Source organism: Pelophylax lessonae (genome assembly GCF_965119305.1).
Source record: "Pelophylax lessonae genome assembly, chromosome: 1".
NCBI lineage: Eukaryota > Metazoa > Chordata > Amphibia > Anura > Ranidae > Pelophylax > Pelophylax lessonae.
In genome coordinates this window covers 219,948,888-219,972,265 of record NC_138768.1, presented here as the reverse complement: position 1 = coordinate 219,972,265, position 23,378 = coordinate 219,948,888, and the positions used below count along the sequence as shown (strand labels likewise).

Genomic DNA, 23,378 nt, shown 5'->3' with positions numbered 1-23,378 from the left:
CAAAATTTAGTGCATTGGGAACAAGACTAGAGATTTTTTGGATAAATTCTGGGGTTTCTTTTGCAGACTTTGGATAGAAGTAACAGGTGTGGAAAAATTGGCCTTGGGTGTTGGTGATGCCTTCACACCGTAACCCTATAGAGGTACTCTTAATGAAAGCAAGAATTGGCCTTGCTGTCAAAAATTGAAATGATATGCACCTGTCAAACAGTGGTGGAAAAAAATGGTCTTTTGGGTGTTGGTGGTGGACAGGGAGGCAGAATAAGTCACTCTGGCAGCTGCCGTGGACTGCGCACTAGTCTCTGCTTGAGTGACGGAGGATGAGGACGATGATCATGGTGAGGATGGTTTAGTAAGCCAGTCCACCACCTCCTCTGCATGCTATGGCTGGAGAGCACGAGCAACATCACTAAACAGAATAAATATTGCCCTGCCTGAGGACGGACAACTTCCACCTTTGTCTGTGGGCACATATGCAGCGGGACCCCTCACAGTGCCATGGGAACATCTGCCTCTCCTTGTTGGCCTCCCAGACATAATGAAAGGGGGGTCATTAGCAAAATGTAACAAAGATGGGGAAACATGTATGTAGATGCACTTTAATCAATGGAAAGTGGTGTTTGGTGCACTTTAATTTGAGTATTCAATAAAAGACACACTCCACTTACACACTACAATATAAATATTGCAGGAAAACTGCACTGATGCACTGCAATATACTGTGGTAAACATGCTGTAACGCACTGCAATATACTACATTAAATGTGCACTAACACACTACAATATACTGCAGTAAACCTGAAATGACGCACCAAAATTTACTGCATTAAACGTGCACTAACGCACTGCAATATACTGTGGCAAAACTGCAATGCAACATACTGCGGTAAACCTGCAGTAGTGCACTGAAATATACTGCAGGAAACCTGCCCTGACAAAATAAACTTACACTAAAGTAAAAATGAACGGTCCCATTACACTCACACTGCACTAGATTCACTCTATACTGACACTCTACACTCACAATAGAATCACGGTAGTACACTATAGCACACTAACTCGCTAGAAGCACTAAACCGAGCCCTGTTCTCTCTCCATGCCAATATCACAAATGGCCACAATGGGAAGAATATTTTTATAGTGTGGGTTGGGACTAAGAGCAATGAGCCCAATCATGGCTCTGACAGTGCTGGGTGCCCTGATTGGGCAAATCTGTCATTGCTTTAGCCAATCAGGGCTTCCAATGCACTGTGCGGCAGTGCAGTGCATTGTGGTCATTCGGTGGGCTGAACAAATGGTTGAACACTCCAATAATTCAGGTGTTCATTGAATGGGCGAACAGGCCAATGTTTGGATGGAACTCATGCTTGGGCTGAACCCTTCACCCAACTCTAGTCACCATTTATTGAACAAATTATTTAAAGTGGATGTAAACCCCATTCATGAAATTTGACTTAGGCACATATATCTGTAATGTTTACTTATCTCTCTTTAAAGCCCTAAGTCCCGTGTCTTTCTTCTTCTCCATTCCTCTGTTATCAACATGATAACTTCTGACAAGTTCTCTGACACCGGAGATGAAAGCAGCTAAAAATTTGTATCGGGTGGGTGCGTAGGGATAGATTAGCAGAGAGCTGGTCTATTTAAAGCACAGCTCTGCATGTTTCTACCTTCCTCTGCCTATTTGGAGGTGGGGTGTGTGCCTTTCTTGCAATCAGCTGTCACACAGTGTATGCCAAGACTCCACACTCAGGGCTGGAACAGGAAGAAAAAAAATCGAACACAATGTTCACTTTCTAAACAGTGTAGAGCGCTGAAGACAGCAGATTTACAAATAAAATGTATGTAGGGAGATTTGTTTCATCTCAGTGTATCACCTGAGGCTGTTCACTTCACTGTGGGTATATGTGAGGATTTACATCCACTTTAATGATCACCAGTAGAGAAGTATTATTATGCATATGTACAATATGATCCACATTTAGGGAAGGGGGAGTTTGTTAAAAAAAATATAGTTTTCTAGAAATAGCTAAAAAAGTACAGATTAGGAAATTCATCCAATCATTCAGGTGACAGAGCTCCAGAAAACTCCAGGAGGAGAAAGTTATGAAGAACATTAAGTAAAGCTGTGATGAAGTCCTACAATTAACTCTGTTAACATTAAAACTCACTATTTTAAACATGTACATAATGTAGCAGTATTTCCAGGTCTTATGCCTGATGTGGGTCTGCCATTGTTACCGGTGACACCTCCAACACATTTGAGTTGTGACCCCAGGTGTGAGAACTGAGACAATGACCAGTCCGGAATCTTTGGTTTGTTTTGTTTTATTGTATTTGGGGGATGGGAGAAGGGAATGAGTGGGATACTCCTCTGGCTCAACTAGGTACACTTTGGGACACTTGAAGAAAAATGCCTGTTGGCGCTGTCTTGACGCCAGCTGAATGGCGACCATTGCTTCCTGAAACCTAAAGATACTGTAGTACTAAAACTGTGCTGGAACCTCGACTTTAACTCAGAAGATCCAGGACTGTAGAACATTTGACTCCTGACACTCTGTTTTAGCTCAAAAGTCACTGAACAGCTCCCTCCAGCCCTGCATTGGCTGAGGTAGCTCCTGTGTGGATACGTTTACTGCTGCAACTCTTAACCTTGTACACTTCCCACTGTACACTGACTCTTCAGGGCCAAAACTACAGTCACCCCCTTTAACAATTCAGGGTCCTCTACCTAGGTACCCCCTATAATACTTCAGGGTCCTCTGACTAGGTACCCCCTCTGACACTTCAGGGTCCTCTGATCAGGCACCCCTTTTACAATTACCTGACTCCTGGATCCCTAGAACCTTCTCCGGGGTGGTCCCTTCTGACACTAGAAAGACCCCCAGGGGCAGTCCACAGTACTCACTACCTTTAATAGGCTTTCCTGGAACTGGACCCCTCTCTCTCTTCACTGGTTCTCGGCACATCAGATTCCCTCTGCAGCTCAGCTTCACACTCTCTGGATTCCCAGGCCACCACCAGGGACACCTGCTTCCTCTGACAGGAGGAGAGACAGCCGTACTCTCCCTCCTGGGACTCTGCTTCCCGCAAAAGACGCTGTGTCATGCGTTCCCTTCAAACTTATACCCACTCCCAGAATCCTCTGTGGCAGAATCTGCCTTCGGGGGTAGATACAAGCCTGACTGAGCCACTGATTGGGTTTCCTCCACTGCCCTATGAGAATCCTCTCACAGAGCCAGTGGGGAGACTCCCCACTCAGTAACCTCACCTGGGAGACATGACAGTCAGGCTGAAATCATGGCCCTGCGGTTAGGCAGCCAAGGCCTACTATACTTTACCTAGCACCTACCTGTAGGGTGCTACATAAAAAAAAAAAAAAATCTGTTATAAGAACTAAATTGTTTGTGAGAACAGTATACATCTAATAATTGGAGGAGTAAATATCTACATGTCAACTCTGGTTGCTTTTGTTTTATGTACTATACAGGTTTTAAAGGAGAAAGAGACCACTGGCGTAATGGCCGTACTGTCTGCATTAAGACTCATGAAAGTGGACGGAAAGAAATTGAAGCCTTTGATGCTGCAGTCCTTCTCATCCGTAATCCATACAAGGCACTCATGGCAGAGTTTAATAGGAAATATGGTGGGCACATTGGGTTTGCATCACAGGCTCATTGGAAGGGAAAAGGTAACAAATTGTTTCCAAATATACTTTAATGGTTTACAGTATGACTATAAATAATATACGTATTATATATCTGCCTATTTAGTTTTCAAAACAGAAGAATTTCAGTTAGCATATAGACATGTGCAGAACAGAAAAATTTGTTTAGTTTCGGATAGATTTGTTATGTTACAAATTTTTTGTTGGAATGGAATTTGCTTAGTTTGTTTTTGGAATTCATTTAATTTCATTTTCCGGTAAAATTAGCTTCATTTTCATTAAAATGTGTTTTGTTTATTCGTTTTCTAACAAATTCCAACTTTTCAGAATGATTAGAATTCGGATCGGTTCAAAAACGGTCAACCGATTTGAATTCTGTGTGAAGAAATAGCTGGTTATTAATCAGTCATAATCTGTCAGCGGGCTTCCCCACTGACAGATGAATGTAAAGAAAACAATACTAGCAATTGCCCGGAATTGGAAAAATGTTTAAAAAAAAATGGCGTGGGGTCCCGCCAGTCCATACCAGGCCTATATCCAGGCATGCAGCCTGGTAGGTCAGGAAAGGGGGGAGGATGAGCAAGTGCCCCCCCCTCCTGAACCATACCAGGCCACATGCCCTCAGCATGGGGGGGGGCTTTGTTTTTGATGGGAACATGTTGATGGGGACAAGAGCCTCTTCCCGACAACCCTGGGCTGTGGTTTTTGGGGTCTGCAGGCGGGGGACTTATGGGAATTGGGAAGTCCCCTTTAACATGTGGGCCCCCAAATTCTGCCCCCCCCCCCATATGAATGGGTATCGGATACATAGTACCCATACCTATTCACCAAAAAAGTGCCAAAAAGTAACTAACACCAGACAAGTTTTTGACCATTCAGTTCTGCCGTCCCCGAAAAGAAAAAATGCTCTTGCCTACTGTAAGGACTCCCACTGTATGCCACCCTCTGCGCTTTGACATTTTTTTATATAGGTAAGGGGCAGGGCCAACTGGGTATATCACTCTGTGGCCCCACCCCTTCTGACATCACAGACCCAGTATGCACCCCTCTGATGTCAGAAGAAGGGGGGTGCCACCAGGTGACGTAACCAGGTGCCCCCACCTCTTAGCTATATAAGAAATGTCAAAGCGCAGAGTGGGCATACAGCGGGAGTCCTCCCAGGAGGCGAGAGTATTTTTTATTTTTTGGGTTGGTGGGTGGCGCGATTTAGGATGGATTTACATCAAGGGACACTATTATTTTCTATTTTATTTTTTAATAAAGGATTTGCTTCTCGTGTTTGACTTTTTACCCCTTTTTTAGTGAATGGGTATGGTTATTACCGTATTTATCGGCGTATAACACGCGCCGGCGTATAACACGCACCCCAATATTTGGAGAGAAATTTCAGGAAAAAAGCTTAAATTTAAAATAAACAGCTTTGAACTCAGAGCATCTTTTTTTAAATCAAAAGGATATCTCACCAGTGCCCATGAATGAAGCCTCATCAGCAGTCCAACAATGCATCCTCATCAGCAGTGTCCATGTATGCAGCCCACCAGCAGTGTCCATAATGCAGCCCACCAGCAGTGTCCATAATGCAGCCCACCAGCAGTGTCCATGTATGCAGCCCACCAGCAGTGTCCATGTATGCAGCCCACCAGCAGTGTCCATAATGCAGGCCACCAGCAGTGTCCATAATGCAGGCCACCAGCAGTGTCCATGTATGCAGCCCACCAGCAGTGTCCATAATGCAGGCCACCAGCAGTGTCCATAATGCAGGCCACCAGCAGTGTCCATAATGCAGCCCACCAGCAGTGTCCATGTATGCAGCCCACCAGCAGTGTCCATGTATGCAGCCCACCAGCAGTGTCCATAATGCAGCCCACCAGCAGTCTCCATAATGCAGCCCACTAGCAGTGTCCATGTATGCAGCCCACCAGCAGTGTCCATGTATGCAGCCCACCAGCAGTGTCCATAATGCAGCCCACCAGTAGTGTCCATAATGCAGCCCACCAGCAGTGTCCATGCAGCCTCGCAAGCGCAATGTCCAAATATGCAGCCTCGCAAGCGCCATTGGAACGGACCATATTTGTTTTAAAAAAGGCCGGGAAGGAGCGCCGAGAGCAGAAGGGGCGGGCCGGGCCAAGGAGAAGGAAGGACTAGCTGTCTGTCATAAGAGCAGAAGGGGGCGGGCCGGGCCGTGGAGAAGGAAGAACGAGCGAGCGCAGTCATCGGAAGTCCCGCCTCCTCTGCCGAGACGTGTGACGTCTGTCATAGGCGGGATTTCCAATGACTGCGCTCGCTCGTTCTCCCTTCTCCTCGGCCCGGCCCGCCCCCTTCTTCTCTTATGACAGTTTGTCCTTCCTTCTCCTCGGCCCGGCCCGCCCCTTCTGCTCTCGGCAATGCTTCCTTGCCGGTTTTTTTTTTTTAAGATCGGCGTATAACACGCACTGCTGCTTTTTCCTCAATTTTTAGGACGAAAAAGTGCGTGTTATACGCCGATAAATACGGTAAGTACCCAATAATCATTGACATAAAGGGTGGGCTGGATCTAGGGGCTCCCCCCACCCGCCTGCAGACCGTGAAAACCACAGCCCAGGGTTGTCGGGAAGAGGCCCTTTTCCCCATCAACATGGAGTAAAAGGAGGGTGGTGGAACTTTAAATGAAGTGCATGATAAACTAGTCATGCACCTCCATCCCTAATTCTGTAATAGAAGGAGAGGATTGGGACTTTATATGAGGCATATGGCACATGACCAGATGGATGATCAAAGCATGATGGCATATTTATTTAAGTACAAAAACAGATAAAATAGAACATAGTAATTGATACACACATGGATATTTGATAAGTTCGTATTTATACACACAATCGATACCATAAAACATATTGCATTTCATGTATATACAACCACAATGTCATCATGACACACTGCAACATATGGTAATGTGAGCCGACCTGTACTCCATCATATGATTGCTGATATGGCAAAAAACATCTTATTGGAATCTAAAAATAAAAAAATATGACAAAATGTACATATAACACATAGCTGCATCCAAAAAGCTTGACACGTTTTGTGGATTCGCTCCACTTCTTCAGGAGCGGATGCATGATACGTATCTCCAAAAAATATATATTGATCCCAATATGGTATGATTGCCCCAAATACCAGGGGGTAAGGAGTTTTTTTCCCATCTTTAAAACTCCTTACCCCTGTTATTTGGGGAAATCCTCCTGCTGTTCACACAGAATTCAAATCAGTGGATCGTTTTTCAACAGATTAATAATTTCTAATTGTTCTGAAAAGTTAGAATTCGTTAGAAAATGAATAAACAAAATTCATTTTAATGTATTTCAATGAAATTCATTACTATTCAATAACATTTAATTCAGAGATTCGAATAATTAAATAACCAAAATTTTGTCCAAAATTGTATTTGGACCGAAATGCATATGTCTAGTAGTATGTGCCATAAATGAGAAGCATTTATGAAACATACATACCTTACTTTTGCTCTCATAAAATAGAGTTTATTGCCAATGGAGTAATACCTCTTTTCTACTGTTTTCATAGCAAATAGCATGGGTAATCAAAAGACTTCATATATATATAAGATTTATATTCGCAGGTTGTAGCCTGCTAAAAAAACACAAAAGGTATATAAAAAAAAGCAGACTCAACGGACCATTTGGTCTTTGTTCTGCCATCACTTTTCTGTGTTTCTTTGTAGAGGCTGCTGTAGCATGTGCAGGCAGCTCTATGTGCCTCCACGTTATACATGTATTAGTACCCCATTCTGCTCCCTTTCTACCCTGACAGAATCTCTTAAAGTACTAAACAAAGTAGCTTTTTTTCAATGACACAGTCACTATGTCTAACCCTCATTACGAACTATTTGGATCAATCTGGCGGTGCCGACTCTTGTGCACATGTAGTTGCTACATGTACAATTAGAAAAAAAAACAATGGGGGAAGTCCAACTGCCTTTTTGCAGTTGAACCGATCCTGGAATTTCAAATGCAGTAAACTTAATGCTGAATACCCAAAGCAACCTATAACCTTTGTGGAGAATTTAAAACACTATTGACTACCAATTGTTGAGAAATTGACTTACATTTTATCATTGCCTAGATTATTTATTTTATTTTATAATTTTTTTTTTTTATTGACAGCAATAAGAAGTTACATTTTTTTTGCTTATATCATTGTTTTTCAAGTATACATCGTCCTACTCTTGTATCTTTTACCTAAAGTGTAACTGCATTTTAAATTTAATTTTGAATAGAGTAAGAGGAGAACTTTAAAGTGGAGTTCCACCCAAAAGTGGAACTTCTGCTCATTTTGGCACCTTTCAGGGTGAGGGGGGGGCGGGTACCTGTTTTTGACAGGTATCCTTCCCCAACTCCGGGATACGGCGCCGTCTCTCGGAAGTTTGGCCCCCTTCTCCTTCCCCCTCCACCGTGCCAATCCAAATGCGCAGCACGCTTCGCGCATGCGCAGTAGGGACCCGCCTGTGAAGCCGCAAGGCTTCACTGCCGGGTTCCCTTACCGGCAATGGCGGCAGCAGCACCCAACAGCCGATGGAAACATCAGCTGCGGTGTCAACATCGCTGGACTCCAGGACAGGTAAGTGTCCTAATATTAAAAGTCAGCAGCTACAGTATGTGTAGCTGCTGACTTTTAATTTTTGGAGGGGGGGGGGGACGGAACTCCACTTTATCCCCTGTCAGGTTTTTATTTTTTTACATCTGTGTCCCATTGGGGAGATTTTCCTTTAATTCCTGTCCCATAGCTGAAACAGGAAGTGAGACAACCCCCCCCCAAGAAAAAAAACTGAGGGATCCCTGGTGTGTCACCAGCACTAGTCTCCCCAGTGTAAGTATTCCACTATATTATTATTCTGTCAACTAAAAATTTGGGATTTTCATTTACTTTTACTTACTTTACTAAGCTTAAAGGTAAACAGGATAAATAGAGAGATTGTATCTCCCTAATTGGGCACAGACAGCAATAAACTGTCAGGGGGTTCTAATTACACTCCACTCTATCCCACTTCACTCTATCCCCCCCCCCCTCCCCTCCCCCCAAAAAAACAACAAAAAAAAAACATTACTATCATTACTTTAGTTACACTTTAGGTAACTTTATGGAAGCTCCATGCTCTGAAAAAGATTGTCTTTTACTATGTTTAAATATAGGTGTGGGCTAAGTGCCGGTTCACATTTCTGCGATCACAGAGATCGCATGTAATTCGGAGCGCACTGCTCCTAAAATTACATGCGATGTCTGTGCGGTGCAAATTCAGCCATACAGTTTGTATGGCTGAATTTGCACCGCATATGCACCTAACTCGCACAGGACCCCACAGCAGAATCGGATCGCATGGTGGTTCACACTAGTGTGATCCGATTCTGTGCGAACTTTCAGATCGCACTGCGATACGTGATCTGATCTGGGGGTGTAGTTAACTTATAATTGACACCCCCAGCATATCGCATATGGCAGTGTGAACTGCCAGGGGTGCGGATGCGTTGCGGGAACACGCTGTATATTCGCAGCGTTCCCGCATCGCACAAATGTGAACTGGCACTAAGTGGTCAGTACCTTTTTGATAGTCTTTCATTCAATGAATGTCTAAATGTATGTATAACTGTACATGCTTTATGCATTAACATGGCTAATTACTCCTGATCATATTTATGATGGCACAGAACTAATGACATGTGGTCACCCAAGCAGAGTGGGACATTTTTAGATATATTTTAGATGCTTTTTGGCTTCCAGAAATGTTAACTGAACTGTAAAATATTCAGAGCCTCTTGAAAGAAAAAAGAAAAAAAAAACTTGCAAAGATGCAGAAAGGTTTAGCAGATGCCTTATGGATTATTTTAATTACATACACAAAACTTTGAATAAATACACATCTGTTATATGCACAGAAGAAAATAAGGGTTATATTTTGAGCACAATTTATATAAGCCTATTATATGATTGTGGCGCAGGCACCACTGCTTTACAAGTGGTGATGACATTTTGCATTAAACAGCTGAGTCTCAGCTGCTAAGGTTAATAAAGAAAGTGCACATTTGTGTACCAAATAAAGTAATTCTAATTCCCTCATCATATAATATTTAGGAATTTGCTTTAACCTGATTGGTATGATTGTATCCTAGGCACAATCTTTTTTAATACCAGCAACATACAAAAATGAATCTGACTCACAGGAACACAGTATGCATTTATTATTTAGCTTTATGTCAGAGACTGAAATCTCAGAGTTTATTTACTTATAATGTGTTGTTCAAAGACAAAACTAGCTATAACTAAAATGCCCTAGGCAAGAGCACACACATTTTTTTATATATTTTTGTTGTCATCCCCTGCTGAACAATATGCAAGGTATGGACAATGCATCTTCTGATACATGGTCATGTGTGTCTGTGGACACTTCCTTTAAAAAAAAAAAAAAAAACTTTGACAGCAGGATTTTTCTAAGAATATGATTTTCGAGTCACCATGAATTCAGGTACAATCACAAGTTGATCACGCAAAGTTCAGCACTGAGGGCGCACAGCCAGCCAGGGGCAGAAGATGAGAGTACAATTTTTACTACAACTGCTTGCTTCTGTTCTTCAAAAAAATCATGGAGACTAACTAAAAAAAAACACACACAGGGCAAATGTGAATTTTGCAGGAGATGACTATTGCATATTAAACCCTACATATATAACCATTATTTTGAATCCGATAACTTATTTATATATAGTTATAAGTTATAACTTTAGAGAAATCAATTGTATATAGAAAAAAATAGAACGAAAAAATGTGTTTATTTTCTGAGGGATTCATGATATTATTAATTTCCGTTGGTTCGTTGCTTTGTTTTGGAATTGGATTCGTTTTGTTGCATTTCATTTTGTTTTGTTAATTTTCTAACAAATTCAATATTTTCGGAATGATTCTGGTCATCGAAAAAATGATCGACTGATCCAAATTCTGTGTGAAGAATAGCTGATTGTTAATGAGCCAGTCGGGCAGTCAGCTGCAGCATCCTTAAAAACCGATGACTCATCAGTTGTCAGAGGGCTTTACTGCTGAAGTGTAAACAAGAGAATGGTGGCAAAGGGAAAGTCAGAAAAAAAAACAGCACCAAAATGGTTTAAAAAACAGAGCAGAGTCCCCCCCAAAATCCATACCAGACTCTAATCCGAGCATGCAACCAGGCAAGCCCGGTAAGGAGGGGGGGCGAGCAAACCATACCAGGTCACATGCCCTCAACACCTGGGGGTGCCTTGGGGCAGAGAGGGCTATGCCCCCTTCACCCTAAAGCACTTTGTCCCCATGTTGATGGGGACAAGAGCCTCCTTCCCACATCCCTGGGCTGTGCTTGTGGGCAGGGAGCTTATCGGAATCTGGAAGACCCCATTGATAAAGGGGGACCCCAGATGTCACCCTTCCCCATGCAAATGAGTATGGGATACATAGTACCCCTAACTTTTTACCAAAAAAGTGAATAAAGACAGTACACAAGTTTTTGACAATTCCCTTAATAAAAGATAAAAAACCATGTCCTTAGATGTAGAGATTGATCATCAATCACACCGCCTGCCACATGGCAGTACCCAAAAAAAGAAACAAAAACTTCTGGCCTCGTTGAAGGCTCCCCCTATGACTGCCTGCTCCTTCATCTGACATTCCTTAAATAGGTAATGCTAGGAGTCACCAGATGATTTCAGTGGGCGACTCCGTCCTGCAATGTCACCAACCAGGGCATGCTGGGTTGATGATATAATAAGGGGGCAGGTTCGCTTGCTGACGTCATTGGGTGACTCTGGCCCTTACCTATTTAAGAAATGTCAGACAGAGGAGCAGGCAGTTGGCAGGGAGCCTTTGATGAGGCTGGAGGTTTTTAATTTTTTTTTTGGGTCCAGTGGTGCGGCGTGATTGACGATGGATCTACATCAGGGGACATTGTTTTTTACTTTTTACTAAAGGAGTTGTCAAAAACTTGTGTACTATTTTTAAATACTTTTTACACTTTATTGGTGAATGATTAGGGATACTATGTATCCCATACTCATTCCTATGGGGGGGGGTCTGGAGGCTTAAAGATTCCGATAAGCCCTCTGCCCACAGACCCCCACAACCACAGTCCAAGATTGTGGCCAACATCAACATGAGGACAAGATGCTTTGCCACGGTAAGGGCATGTGGCCTGATATGGTCCGGGGGGACACTCGCTCATCATCCCCCCCCCTTTCCTGGCCTGCTGGGCTGCATGCTCGGATAAGGGTCTGGTATGGATTTTGGGTTTATTTTCTGACTTTTCTATTGCCAGCATTCTTTTGTTTACATTTTAGCTCTCCGTAGGGAAGCCCACTGACAGCTGATGAGTCATCCGTTGTTAGAGGTGTGGTTTGACGTGGGGTTCTCCTAAAATCCATACCAGACCCAAAGGGACTCCATGCTGTATTTTTTTTCAGACTTTTCTATTGCTGCCATTCTTTCAAATACATTTGAGCTCTCAGTGGGGAAGCCCGCTGACAGCTGATAAATCCTCCCTTGTTAAAGTGATTATAAAGTCTTGTTTTTGTTTTTTTCAAAAATAACAAACATGTTATAATTACCTGCTCTATGCAGTTCATTTTGCACAGAGCAGCCCAGATCCTCGTCTTCTCAGGTCCCTCTTTGGCTCTCCAGGCCCCTCCCTCCTAAAGAGTGCACCCACAGCAATCAGCCTGCTATGGGGGCACCTGAGCAGGGTCCCGGATCTCTGTGTCCATTCAGACATGGAGCTGCGACCCGGCCCCACCTCCTTGCTCTCCTAACTGGCTGAATTTTCATTGACAGCAGCGGGAGCCAATCATGCCGCACTGCTGTCTCAGCCAATGAGGACGGGGGTCCAAGTCAGCTTAGACATTCCCAGAACATCGCTGGATAAAACGGGCTCAGGTAAGTATTAGGGGGGCTGAGGGGGGCTGCTACACACAGAACATTGTTTTTATCCTAATGCATAGAATGCATTAAGATAAAATCTTCTGCCTTTTAAACCCTTTAAGGATGTGGGGAAGGCTTCCTGGCCTGCTCCTTAACAACCAGCTAATCTTCACACAGAATTTGAAACGGTCGATCATTTTTCGACCAATCCAAATTTGAATTTTTCCAAAAATGTGGAATTTGTTAGAAAACAAATAAACAAAACAGATTTCAACGAATTGCTGAAAACCCCAAAAAGAATGGCACATGTGTAGAAAAAATGAAATTACAACTTTTCATTAGCGGGCTTCTAGACAAGGATATTAGGACCAACTTGATAATCAGGATATCAAGACTTACTCTCCCAGTCCCAAGCACATTGATATGGGTCTTGGCAAAGCAGATAGCAAACACTTATGCATAAGACAGAAAATAATCAGTTCATTGATCATTCAATGTCTATTTGGCAGGGCACCCTGTAGAATATTTCTATTTAGTTAAAAGGCTAATGCAAAAACTGGATTCATGCTCACTTGCTGAGTGTCTTTTACTTCCACTTGCTACAGATCTGAAATAAACCATTCTTCAATGGTATAAGTAACATATGCTGTGTTTATAATGCATTAAATGTTACAGCCTCCTTCTCCAATCTGTTGTAAATCTTTCTAGCATTCATTTATTGAGTCATTGACTGAAGCAATGATTTATTATTAATTCCTAAAGAATACCCACCATGTTTAATGTTACTTGCTTATTGCTGCAAAGGGGCACACAGCCACCATTATTTACTAGAAAAGTTGCACTTTGCAAGGGCATTTGTCCCGGAGGTTAGTGAATGCAGTGAAATTTATCTTTGCAAAGAATACCCAATCATATGGAAGGAAAATTCCTTTGCAAAGTGAGCAGCCTTTTTGTCCTTGGTAAGTAAACCCCACCTCTCAAGTAAGCATTTGACAAATGTCAGCAGATTTATTTGAACCCAGGCTTGTCATGAGCCTGAAAGGAATCTAATTTTTATATAACAATTATCCGTCTTGTGTCTATGTAAATGCAGCTGGAAATATAACTTATTTTATACAACTCTCCCAATGCACCCACTTAAGCATTTGTTTGATAACAGAAAAACTAGTCTGTACAGAACAGCAAAGGAGATGTAGGTATAGTTGTGCTTTTTGTCCAAATAGGTAAACATTTTATATATGAGCTTTTATATATAGTGCAGCAAAAGTAAAGCTGGCCATACATGAATAGAAAAGTGAACATAAAATCAAATAGGCCATCAAATGTTAGATTGAAATATTATCTCTCAATAAAGGTCACCTAGATATTTCAATCTTATGTGTACAATACAATAAAAATGGTGCATGGAAATAAGAGGGAATTATGTTCTTGGCCTGAGGTGCTGACTGTGTATGGTGACACGTGAGACAAACCTATGTAAATGCTGTAAAACCTCTAAGTGAAGCAAAGATGATCTGGATGTTTTGAAAATAAATCCATACTTTAAAGTGATTGTAAAATCTAATTTCTTTTAAGGTAAAAATAACAAACATGTTATACTTACCTGCTCTGCGCAGTGGATTTGCACAGAGCAGCCTGGATCCTCATCGGTGCTCCTGGCCCCTCCCTGCTTTTGAGAGCCACCTCAGCAAGCAGCTTGCTTTGAGGGGCACCCAAGCCGAGTCACAGCTCCCTGTGTCCATTCAGACATGGAGCCACAGCCCGACCCTGCCCTCTTTCTCTCCTGATTGGATGTGGTCTCAGCCAATGAGGAGGGCAGTCCCGGGCAGCCAAGACACTCCTACAACATCGCTGGATCTAGATATGGCTCAGGTAAGTATGGGGGGGGGGTGAAGGGGGGCTGCTGCACACAGAAGGCTTTTTATCTTAATGCATAGAATACATTAGGATAAAAAACTTCTGCCTTTACAATCCCTTTAAGGACGTGGGGCAGGCTTCTCAGCTCCATAACAACCAACTATTCTTCACACAGAATTCAAATCGGTCAATCATTTTTCGACCGATCCAAATTCGAATTGTTCAGGAAATTTGGAATTCGTTAGATAAAAAACCTTCTGTTTTACTTTAACTATGCACTAAAAATCTGCCACTGGATATGAGCAATCAAAAGGTTGGTGACTTTTTGTTGTCCGGTTCTTACAGCATAATTATAACTTGATGCTAAGGAACATGACCAGGGTAGAGCAGAGCTAACCCATATACCTAGACCTCTGCCAATTCTCTTTAATTCCATTTCCCTCTAACCCCAAAAAAAGAACCTCATTACTCTGAAATGGACTAAAATCTCTGAAGTGGCCATTGTTATTTAAATATTTATTTATATAAATTTAAATAAGAATACAACAATACAGATCAAATTCGGTTGCAGGTCATTGAGGGTATCTTCTATATATAACTAAATCTTGTGTCTGTGGCACCAGTTATCTAAGTTATGGCCCCAGCCACAAAACACTGCCTCATGGACTATGCCAGCTGACCTGAAACCCCTGCTGTTTCTAAAACTTTCCAGTCAATGACTTGACTAGGCCAACAAGATGACACCATACCAAAGATGAGTCCTCACTGTATTTCCAAGAACACCAGATTCAAACCACCATCATGTACCCCAAACTGCTAAAATCCCCCAAAATTCAAAACCTTAAAAGCCAACAATCGGGGAGGATCATTCATCATTCATCCAATGACTTATGATCTCTGACTGAATCTACTCCACTCCTCCCCACATACTATTCTCCCGTGCTCTTCCCAATCACACAGTTTATTCAACCAATCTGGTAAGTGCCCTTACTTTCCACAATTTCAAACTAATTAACCCCTGCTTTCTGGTTTCTTTTCCACCCTGTCATGTATGCCCTGCACTTCACTTCTTTCATAGCTTCGGGCATGCTGGAAAAATCAGGCAAAATTAAGTAGTAAATGTACTTGGGTAAATAAAGGTGTCCGTATTCTAACCTGAATGATTTGAATCTGGGGTGGACCTTTAATTTCTGCAGACTTTGCCGCTACACAAAAACCCTCTGGGACTTAGGAGCTTATTTATTCTATCTATCTATCGATAGATTGACCTATTATGCATAAGTGCTTGTGCTTGGGTGATGGTTGAATGGGGGGTGCAAAAATTGTTCTCACCCTTTGGTGGGTATTTCTGCCACTCATTTAGCATTTGCAAATAATGAGCCTAAGAAATGTGATTAACTGCGCTAACCTATAAAAGTGAAAACATACACGCTTATACAATAAACAATATTTCCTGACAGACTCCATGGCAGCACACGTATGGGTAGGCTCCGCCTCCTCTCCTACCCTATAGGACCCCACTCCCATAAATTTTTGCTCCAAGCCAGGAGCCGTGTTCCTTTTTTGTCCTCCTTCCGCAAGAGAAGTCTTACCTTATAGGATGCGTTTTCTTACATACCTGGTGGCGTGTGGCTTTCCTGGATGATGCCTTTCTACCTTAGTCCAGCAATCTCAGTACTACTGGGTGGACCCGGGCAATTTGAAATGATGCCGGAAGATGCCATAAATCCTGAATGAGAGGTGGGCTGCATCGCTTGGCCAAACGTCCTTGCTACTAGCGGGAGGCCCTTATGCCCTGACGCACACGCTAGTCTCCGGTTGAGGAGCGTTCCAGGTCCTTCTGTCGGTATTGGTGGTAATGTATTGCTTACTTTATACTTTATATCGTTTTGCTTCCTGGTTAGTATGGCGGCTGGAGCGCTCCTGCGTTCCAGGCCGTCGCTCTCGGCTCCTCCCCCTGCCTCCTGATTCCCAGTTGGGTGTTCATTGCGAGGCTTGGTTCCTAAGTGGTCTGCGCTTGTGCGCACGCCACTTCCGGTCCTCCATGACGCGGTGGCGTCGGGGGGGGCGTGGCTTTACGGCTCCCGGGAAATTTAAACAGCTGATGGAGCTGTCATTCTTGGGATGTCTGTGGGCTTTTGCGGCGGCCTCCCCACGCTGTGTCTCTGCCTGTGTTTGGTAAGTCCTGTGCTGGGTCAGTCCTGCTTGAATGGGGGAGGGGAAAGGCGGCTATGGGAAGGTAAGATTGAGTTCTTACATCCTTCCTATTGCAGGTTATCTCGCTGTGATTTGCAATGGATGCCTCACCGCCCCCCGGTGGCCAGTCCCTGCGCAACAGGTGAGCTTTAGCTTTTAACTCTCGCTTGTCTGCCAGCTGGCTTACTGTAGCCTGAGCTTTTCTTTCCTTTGTTTTCAGCCCTTTTAGGTCTGACCAACGTCCTGCATCGGGATCAAAGGATAGATCACCTTCAGGCCATCACCATGCATCATCCAAATCCAGGCACCATAGATCCAGATCTAGGTCTAGGCGCCATGATGATTGTCCAAGCCGGTCTTCCCGACATGCTGACCGCCCCGCACACAAATCTTGCTGGGGTTGTAGGGCTGTAGTCCCTGAGGATAGATCCTTGTGTGATGCCTGCTATTCTCGGGCAATCAAGGAAAAACAAGTCCCAGATCCACCAGTGGAAACCCTGGTCAGGCGGATCGTGCAAGAATCCTTAAGGGATTGGGATTCCAACCGGCTGTCTGGGCATACAACTGATACTCCAGTTCTCCCTCAGAGGGAAGACGTAGAGCCAGGCACTTCCCAGCCGAGTCGCTTCTCGGATTCCTCTGAAAGTGAGGATGACCTAGAAGACCAAAGTTCAGGTTTTGATTTTGCCATGATCTCTCCGCTAGTAAGAGCGGTAAAAGAGGCGTTAAAATGGGAAGAGCCAGCAGACTCCCCAGCAAAACAGAAGAAATACTTTAAACATCTCAAGAAAGAACGGGATCATTTCCCTTTTCTGAATGAGCTGGGGGAAATCATTACAGACGAATGGCATGGAGTTGAAAGAAAGAATTCCTTATCGTCCAAATTTTCCAGGTTATATCCTTTTAAGACCGACAAAGTGAAGCATCTTGATTCTGCACCTACAATAGACGCAGCCTTGATGAGGCTAGTCAAACACGTTACCCTACCTTTGGAAGATTCCGTCTCATTTAAAGATGGTCTGGATAGACGAATTGATACGGATCTCAAAAAGATCTATCTGTTAGCTGGTATGACCTGCAAGCCAGCCCTAGCCCTTGCAGCCACATCCAAAGCTATGGAGGCTTGGGTAGATAACGTGGAGACCACACTGAAAGGTGTCTCAGAAGAAGCAGCCAGAAGCTCGGCTGTGTATGAACTAAGGTTAGCAACGGCCTTTTTGGGAGAGGCTTCCATTGATATCATTCGCCTGGTGGCGCGGGTCATGCTCTCTTCTGTCACGGCCAAACGTGCTTTATGGTTACGTCCCTGGCTGGCCGATCCTGCTTCCAAACAAGCCTGGTGCAGGATTCCGTTTGAGGGTGCGTCCCTTTTTGGCAACAAGCTGGACAGTGCCATTACCCGTGCCACTGGTGGTAAATCAGGTTTCCTCCCTCAGGATCGCCGTTTGTTTGACCGCAGAAGATTTCAGCACAAACCAAGTTCGGATCGATCCAGAGAAGCTCGATCTTACAGGCCTGGACGTGAGTTCAGAAAGAATTGGAAAAGATCTCAACCTACAGGTCAGAAGTTCAACAAGGGAACACCTTCTAGTGGTCGGGAGACCACAAAGTCTTTTTGATATCAGGCCTGCTCAAGCGTTGCGAGTAGGCGCTCGTCTACGTCAGTTTGCGCACGTTTGGGCAGCCTCGATTACGGACCAGTGGACCGTCAAGACTGTGTCTCATGGTCACGTTTGGTCTTTCAAAGAAACTCCAATTCTGCGGTTCATCCCTACGGCTCTACCTCGCGTGGAAGAAAAGAAGTCAATTCTTCTGTCATACGTAGATTCCCTGATCTCTCAAGGTGCTGTCATCCCAGTTCCGGCCGAAGAAAGGTTTCAAGGCCTTTATTCACCTCTATTCATGGTGCTAAAGAAAAACGGTTCTTGGAGACCGGTCATAGACCTGACTCATCTGAACTCTTTCATAAAGAAAGAGAGGTTCAGGATGGAGACACTCTTCACTATCCGCCAAGTGGTGCAACCAGAAGATTGGATGATCTCCATAGATCTAAAAGATGCCTATTTCCATGTCCCAGTGGCAGCAGAACTACAAAAGTTTCTTCGCTTTGCCGTGGGTCAAGTGCATCTCCAGTTTACCTGTCTCCCTTTCGGGCTTACCACCTCACCTCGAGTCTTTTCAAAGGTCTTACTGGCTATTGTAGCTCTGATCAGATCGAAAGGGATCCGACTGTTTCACTACTTAGACGATCTGCTTCTTCTTTCTCAAGACCAAGCACAGATTCTGCAACACAGATCTCAGGTAATCTCCACCCTTCAAGAATTCGGGTGGCTCTTGAATCTGGAGAAAAGCCATCTGGATCCGTCAAAATCCTTGATCTTCCTGGGGGCACTCTTCAACACCTCCAGAGGCACCATCTCTCTTCCAGTGGAGAAGATTCCGGTGATCCGCAGCAGAATACAACCGGCAATGTCAACTCCTTATCTTCGGGCATCACAGTGTCTGAAAATAATAGGGACCATGGTCTCCACGGCCCCCATGGTCAAGTGGGCACAGTGGAGGATGAGGCCCTTTCAAATCGGTTTCCTCCGCCAATGGAGCTCTGGGAATCCAGACACTCCTGTACGGATAACATCCTCTATGAGGGCGAGTCTGTCTTGGTGGCTACAACGGGAAAATCTCCTGAATTGCCATTCGATCGTTCCCGTTCCTTGGATCGTTGTGACATCGGATGCCAGCCAGACGGGCTGGGGTGCGCACTGCCTGTCAGAGGTGGCCCAGGGCAGGTGGGACTTTCCCACCCTCGGGTTGGTCTCAAATGTCCTGGAGCTTCAGGCAGCTTTTCGTGCCATCATGGCTTTCCGTCACTTGGTGAAAGGGTCCTCGGTCCTTCTACGGCTAGACAATACGACGGCAGTCGCATATATCAAGAGGCAAGGGGGCACCCGCAGTTCCTCCCTTCTGGAAGAAGTGAAACCGATCATGGCATGGGCCCAACGGAATCTTGCCAATCTATCAGCTGCTTATCTTCCAGGAGTCCAGAACGTTCAGGCAGATTTTCTGTCAAGAACCAATCTAGACAACAACGAATGGTCTCTTCATCCAGAAACCTTCAAGTGGGTCATCTCTCTGGGGATTCTTCCGGAAGTAGACCTGTTTGCCTCTCCAAACAATGCCAAACTGACGAAATTCTACTCGAGATGGCGTTACCCCCAAGCCTACGGGGTAGATGCTCTAACGGACCACTGGAAGTTCCACAAAGCATATGCTTTTCCCCCGGTCCCAGTGATATTCAAGTTCCTGCAGAGACTCAGGAGAGAGAGGGTAGAAATCATAGCAATTCTTCCGTTTTGGCCAAGGAGGCCCTGGTTTCCTCTGCTGCTCCAACTGAGCTTTCGGGATCCTGTTCCCCTGCCATTCAGGTCGGACCTTCTATCTCAGGGTCCAGTGCTGCATCCATGCCCAGCTCAGTTACATCTCATGGCATGGTCCTTGAGAGGGAAAGACTAAAAGCTCTTGGCTGTCCAAGTGCGGCAATGTCCACAATGATGAGTGCCAGGAGACCGGGCACCAACAAAGTCTACGAGAGGATCTGGTCTAAGTTTGAGGATTACATGTCTAATGAGTCCGATTTCATCACTAATCCTAAGATCCATCACATTCTGGGGTTCCTCCAGACAGGCTTAGACCTATCTCTGGCTGTTGGCTCTCTCAGAGTACAGATCTCAGCAATCTCTGCCTTCACGGGGACCTCATGGACAAAACATCCTCTGGTCCGGCAGTTTTTCAGAGGTGCGTCAAGAATGAGACCTCCCAGGAAACCCAGGTTCCCCAAATGGGACCTTCCACTAGTCCTTGAGTTTCTCTCAACAACAGTTTTGGAACATGGAGATTCCTTCTTCCTTAAGAATCTGTCTATGAAGACGGCCTTTTTAGTAGCCATCACATCGTCTAAACGTGTCTCTGAAATTAGTGATCTAGGTTGCAAAGAACCTTTTCTGACATTTTTTCCTGATCGGGTTGTCCTGGTCCCTATGCTAGGGTCCAATCCGAAGGTAAATTCAGTTTTTCATGTCAACCAAGAGATTGTTTTACCTACATTCAAGTCTCAAGATGACCAGAGTACCCATCCGTTGGATGTGGGCGAAGTCCTTCAAACATACTTGAAGTTCACAGCTTCCTTTCGCAAGTCAGACTATCTATTTGTTCTCTTTTATGGAAAGAACAGAGGCAAGAGGGCTTCTTCCAGAACAATTTCTAGCTGGATAGTTCAGACCATCCAGTGGGCATATAGAGCCAAGGGACTGGCTCCTCCGGAAGTGGTGACGGCTCATTCCACCAGAGGGATTTCTACGTCTTGGGCGGCTTCCCTTCATGTTGCACCAGATGTCATTTGCAGAGCGGCCTCATGGTCCTCAATTAACACTTTCATGTCACACTATTGTGTTGAACCTGCTTCTTTATCCTCAGTTGATTTTGGTTTAAAGATTTTGTCTGTTGACGGTGCAAATTAAACCTATTTCTGTTTGACCAGCAGTTGCCCACCCGGGTGTGTATGGCTAGTTATTTCCCATACGTGTGCTGCCATGGAGTCTGTCAGGAAAACGGAAAATTTATATCAATACTTACCGTAATTTTCCTTTCCTGATAGAACTCCATGGCAGCAGGAGTTCCCTCCCATCTGCTGGAGTAGTCTATATATGGAACACGGCTCCTGGCTTGGAGCAAAAATTTATGGGAGTGGGGTCCTATAGGGTAGGAGAGGAGGCGGAGCCTACCCATACGTGTGCTGCCATGGAGTTCTATCAGGAAAGGAAAATTACGGTAAGTATTGATATAAATTTTCCGTTATCTTCAGTATGAACTCAAATCATACACATATGTGAATGACAAAAACAGCAATTATTTCAAACATCTAAGTGTCCATTAATTCCAACTTGTGCCAAAAATAATGCCTTTTTCTCATACAGTGCTTCACCCGATGTTGTGCGTATCCACCACCAGCTAAGTTGCACACTCACCAGCAGTTAGTATAATTTAAAGCCTTTATTTAAAACAATTCTATGGAACTGTATGGTCTCTCCTGTGGCTCTGATTTTTGTAACAGTCCCTCTCATGCATTGATAGAATAAAGAATAGTCATCATTGCGCATGTCCTTAAATCAGTTTATTGTTGTGGTTTTAAAATATAAAATACACTCTCATGGGTTGGTGTCTGTGGATCGGCACTGAGTCTCACCAGCGATTTCTATGGCCGTGCATTCGCCACTCAGTGTGTTGGAACCGGCGTGAGTTCCAAGGCACTAATAATGAACCTAATTGGTCCCTATACAAAAAGAAAATGGTAAGAATATGAGAAACGGGGAAAATTCATTATCTCTCTTCTGTGACCCTCTGCTGTCATGATATTCCACTGACAAAAATCAAGTTAAAGACTACTGATTCTGAAGCTGACTAGATGGATTAGGATAATAACTGATGAACTGCTGAGGAACGAGGAAAAAATTGTTCTCTGGCTGTCATTTATTTAAGAAAATGTGGTGAGTGGCTATATATCTGCAAGACAAGTACTCAGCAGTTTCCCCATGGACAGATCAATTACAGCTATAAGGGGAAAAGGGAGTTGACTTAAAAGCACTAAATTGCATATAAAAGTTCCTTGAGAAAGCAGAGAACTTTTTTATTCACAAAGTATGTCTGTTCACCCCTAATCTTTCAGTGAGAATCTAATAACATTTGTGTGAGATGTCCGTTTTCTATTTTGCTTCACTTTTAAATGGTCATTTTAATTTTTTCGTAGTTCCTTTTACTTTTCAACTACCTAAATATCAATTCTAGTGACAAATAGGCAATTTATTCTCTGTCTGTGTTTAAATGCACCATTTGAAAATGAAAAGTTGAGTAAAATATTTAGTCAGCAGCAAGTGATAAAACCTTTGCCAGAAAAAAATCTGCTACTGTGGATTTAGCCATTACACATAACATATTTCCAATCAGCAGCATTCGTTAGTTGTGGGGAGTTGATTTGTGCACTTTAACCACTTGCCGACCGCCCGCCACAGATCTACTGCGGCAGGCTGGCTCAGCTGTGGGAACCGACGTATGGGTACGTCGATTCGCGGGAGCGCTCCTGGGGGCACGCGCCCGCCACTATTGGGCAGCGGGGAGGCCGATCCACGGGGCCAGCGGCCGTGATTGTGTTGTAAACCCAGCAGACCGTTGTTCTCTCTGGAATGAACACAGAGCGCATGTGTTCCTCCTATTTAGGATCACAGGTCTCTGTGTTGATTCCACAAGCCCATCCCCCTCACAGTTACTAAACACCCCCTAGGCTCACATTTAACCTTTAATCCCCCCGAGTTAAAACCCTTCCCTGCCAGTGTCATTATTGCAGTAACAGTGCATATTTTTAACACTGATTACTGTAGTAATTTCACTGCTCCCCCCAAAAGTGTAAAAAATGTCAGGTGTCCGATCTGTCCTTCTAAAAATCACAGCTCGCCACCATTACTAGTAAAAAAAAAAAAATTACATAAATCTTTCTCCTACTTTGTAGACGCGATAACTTTTGCACAGACCAAATTATATTTACCAAAAATATATAGCAGAATAAAACTGGCCTAAATTGATGAAAAAATTAGATTTTTTATTTATTTATTTTTTTAAATTGGGAATGTTATATAGCACAATGTGAAAAATATTGTTTTTTTTTTTTCAAAGTTGTCACACTCTT

At 43.8% G+C, this 23,378-nt stretch overlaps 1 protein-coding gene across 2 annotated transcripts in view; it reads left to right on the top strand.

The window, feature by feature from the left end:
• Window positions 1-23,378, top strand: part of WSCD2 (WSC domain containing 2) — a 465,279-nt gene that overhangs the window by 383,734 nt on the left and 58,167 nt on the right. For both annotated transcript variants that reach the window (XM_082264348.1, XM_082264347.1), the window contains exon 8: window positions 3,491-3,691. In XM_082264348.1, the coding sequence (XP_082120474.1) occupies window positions 3,491-3,691 (201 nt within the window). The remainder of the gene's footprint in view (window positions 1-3,490; window positions 3,692-23,378) is intronic.